The sequence below is a fragment of the Octodon degus genome, unplaced genomic scaffold (assembly GCF_000260255.1).
Source record: "Octodon degus isolate 3935 unplaced genomic scaffold, OctDeg1.0 scaffold00235, whole genome shotgun sequence".
Taxonomy (NCBI): domain Eukaryota; kingdom Metazoa; phylum Chordata; class Mammalia; order Rodentia; family Octodontidae; genus Octodon; species Octodon degus.
The window spans coordinates 270183-273874 of NW_004524811.1; the positions used below are offsets into that span (position 1 = coordinate 270183).

Sequence of the window (3692 nt, forward strand, 5' to 3'; positions counted from 1 at the left end):
AAACTTAACCAAAAAAGGGTATACAGATGAATGTCCATTTTGTATCTGTGTATTCAAAGTGGTTAGGATAGATATATAGTTACATTCTCTTAATGAATGGAGGGATTTGTTCTAATGGTGTTAGGATATCATGTCTGCATTTTGTACAGCAATTAACCACTAGGAAGAAGGTATGCAGTGTGTTAATTATTGAAACTGTCCTACCGATTTGATTTGAAACTGTCTCATTGCTATTTTTTATCAATAAAATTATGGGGAAAAAAACAAAAAAATGAAAATATAAAAAAAAGTAAAGCCATATTAATATATTGAATTGTAAAAGGCTCACGTCACCAACTTCTGACACTGCCAATCCTAAGGATTACTCACTACTATTATGGACGATTGGACTGTTTGGATTATTTTGCTGAATTTATGCACCTACAATATTTAAATGGCAATGGAATACCCATCTCTAACAAAACTAAACAAAAAAGGTGGATATAAATGAAGGACCATTTTTAAAAATAATTTTATTTTGAAACAATAGCAATGAGACAGTTTCAATACCATGGTGAGTATACCTGTAATCCCAACACTTTGGAGGCTGTAAACAGCTGGATCACTATGAGTCTGATCTAGTAACGATACCCTGAACACCCTGTAGGTCCTTTCCTAAAATTAAAAAAATATATATCATCTAGAACCAGAAGAGACCAGAATATTGAAAGGAATTCTGGACCACCAAAGAAAGCCAGGATGTATCACAATCCCTGATTTGAAATCATACTACAAACCTGCTATGATAAAATCTGCATAGCACTGGGGAAAAAAAAAAGCCTGATGATTAATAGAACAGATTAGAAGATATAAACTCAATTGCAAACACAGTCACCAACCTTATCTATGACAAAGGGACCAAACATGTTCACTGGAAGAAAGATAGCCTCTCTTAAAAAAAATTATGCTGAAAAAACTGGCTTTCCATATGCCAAAGACTAAAATTACAACCATGTCTAGCACCATGCACTAAATTACAGTCAAAATGGAGGGCCAGCCAGATAGTTCAACAGAATGAAGTGACTGCTTAGGCAGGCACGGGGACCAGCTTTGATCCCTGCCCCCGGGGCACACTCAGACAATGACCAAGAATAGGAGTTGTAGCCCGCTCCTGTAATCCCAGCGTTTGGGAGTCTGAAAAGAGGAGAATCACTATGAGTGCAACCTGTGTAGGGAGACCATGTAGACCATGTACTAAAATATATTAAAAGAAAAAAGGATCAAAGATTAAATATTAAAACGAGGGGCTGGCAAGAAAGCTCAGTGGAATAAAGAACCTGCCTAGACAAGTTTATGCAGCAGCACGGGGCTGATCATTCCCCAGCACCACTTGTCCTGCCAGCCCTGTGCAGAGGGTGGGCTGAGCCTGCCCAGAAAAAAAAATACTGAAACACTAAATCTTCTGGAGAAGAAAGTGGTTAGAAATCTTAAAGATATAAGGGTAGGTAGAGAGTTCATAAACAAAAACCAGACTGCAGGGGAAATACTTCAAAGAATCAACAATTGGGATTTTATCTGTTTCAAGATTTTCTGCAATGAAAAGAAATCACCAACAGAGTAAAAAGAAAACTCACTAATTGGTTAAAATTTATATCCAACTGTCCCTCAGACAAAGGACTCCTATCTAGAACATATAAAGAATTTTTAAAAACTCAAGGCCCCCAAATTCAAAAACCTAATCCAAAAATGGGCATCTAAGATGAATATACACTTCACATATGAAGAAATAAGATGGCAAATGAGCATATGAAAAAAAATGTTTAACAACATCATTGAAGAAATGCAAACTAAAACAACACTGTGTTTCCACCTTATCTCAGAAAGAATGGCTATCATCAAGTCAAACAAATGCTAGAGGGGCTGTGCTGAGAAAAGAACGCTTCTCCATTGTTGGTGAGAGTGAAGACTGGTACAATCACCTTGGAAACCAGTGTGGAGAGTCCTCTAAAAGCTAAGATCAAAAGTCCCATTCAACCCAGCCATTCCTCTCCTAGGTATTTTTCAAGTGAACTGAAAATATTATACCACAGCAATATATGTTCACCCTTGTTTATAGTATAGAAAATTGGCCTAACTAAATCTTGGAAACAACCCAAATGCCCATCACTGAGGAATGTATATAGAAGATATATTTTTACACAGCGGAGTATTACTCAGCTATACAAAACAGAAGCTTTTATAGGTAAATGGGTATAACTCAAAACAAGTTAGTAAGACAATAACAATAATTAATACATTGCATATAGTTGTCTTTGGATTTACTTTAGATTTTGAACTTTTCTGACACTGACCAGTTCAATTAATATTCCTCAAACCCAACATGGTCTCTGACATACATTTAATACTCAAAAAATGAGATAAATAATTAAATAACACAAGAGAAGACATATTTCAAAATCGACAATATTTCCAAACAATAATTCTAACTTACCTCCTATATCTGGGCGAAGTTTATTGTCGTAACCTTGAAGCAATGAGTTGAGAATTTGGGTTATGTCTCCTTCATGAATTTTTGGTGCCAAGACCCATGTTTTGTTCACCATTAAATCCTCATCATCTTCATCATCTACTTTATCAACACTAAAAGAAAATTTTAGATGACATAAAGTTAATCAAACTGTGTATACCAAACACTTTAAGATTAGAATATTGAATGCAGGAAATATCAGGCATGGAGAAAATTACAGAAATACTACTGCCATTAAAACCAGTTCTTTTATCCTATGAAGTCTTCTGATATAGCAATATGCAGAAATTAAGCATTTAGTGCAAGAAACCTCATGTACAATACTAAAATAATAAATTTTGACTGCTCCCACAGCTATTAGTAAATGCATGCAAATATTGGACTAGCTGTGTACATGGTGCCCCATCTGCACAAACATACACACTGGCCCCAAAGGGAATCAATGATAAAAATTGCAAGGTAAAGAATGAGAGAAAGAGTTGCAATAGCCTCGGAATATATATATGGTAATGTCTATATACTAAAGATGAATTAAGAAAAGGCACATAAAGTGCTACTTGAAGGAACAAAAGGCACTGTGCACATACACAATGACTTGCCAACTAGTATTTCTGGCCAAGCCTCTGTGTTGAACAGGGCTAAGCCTGACTTTCTTTCTGAATTGTCTTAGAAACATGCAGCAAAATAGATATTTACCTGAAATTTATCAAAAAGTAACAAAATTTTCTTTATTACATGGAAATAAACCAATCCTAATTTGAGGAAAATAATTCCACATTTAGCAACACAGTCGATTTTAAGGAATTTCAAGTGCTTCAGTGAAAAGGATCCAAAACACAAAACGCTAACATTGGTAAATCTCTAACATACTCAGATACATACATACTCATTTCACTTTAATGTATTTGGTTGTTACATGGTCTTACTGTGCAGCTCAGACTCCTTCCTGTTTTCAGCCTCCCCATCACTGGAATTATAGGGGTGTTCCACCACGCCCAGACTCTCAGACTCTGTGGCTGGCTCATCCCACCCTGGGGGAAGGCCTGGCATGGCATGTGGTGTCAGGGATCAAACCATAGTCCCTGTGTTTGCCTAAGCCTGCCTAAGCAGGTGCTTTAGTCCCCTGAGATACAGATAGATAGATGATAGATAGATAGATAGATAGATAGATAGATAGATAGATAGA

General features: G+C 36.2%; 1 protein-coding gene across 1 annotated transcript in view; it reads right to left on the minus strand.

The window, feature by feature from the left end:
- Positions 1-3692, minus strand: part of Gabrg1 (gamma-aminobutyric acid type A receptor gamma1 subunit) — a 91740-nt gene that overhangs the window by 49712 nt on the left and 38336 nt on the right. Inside the window, exon 2 of the mRNA XM_012512587.1 lies at positions 2426-2619. Within this exon, the coding sequence (XP_012368041.1) occupies positions 2426-2619 (194 nt within the window). The remainder of the gene's footprint in view (positions 1-2425; positions 2620-3692) is intronic.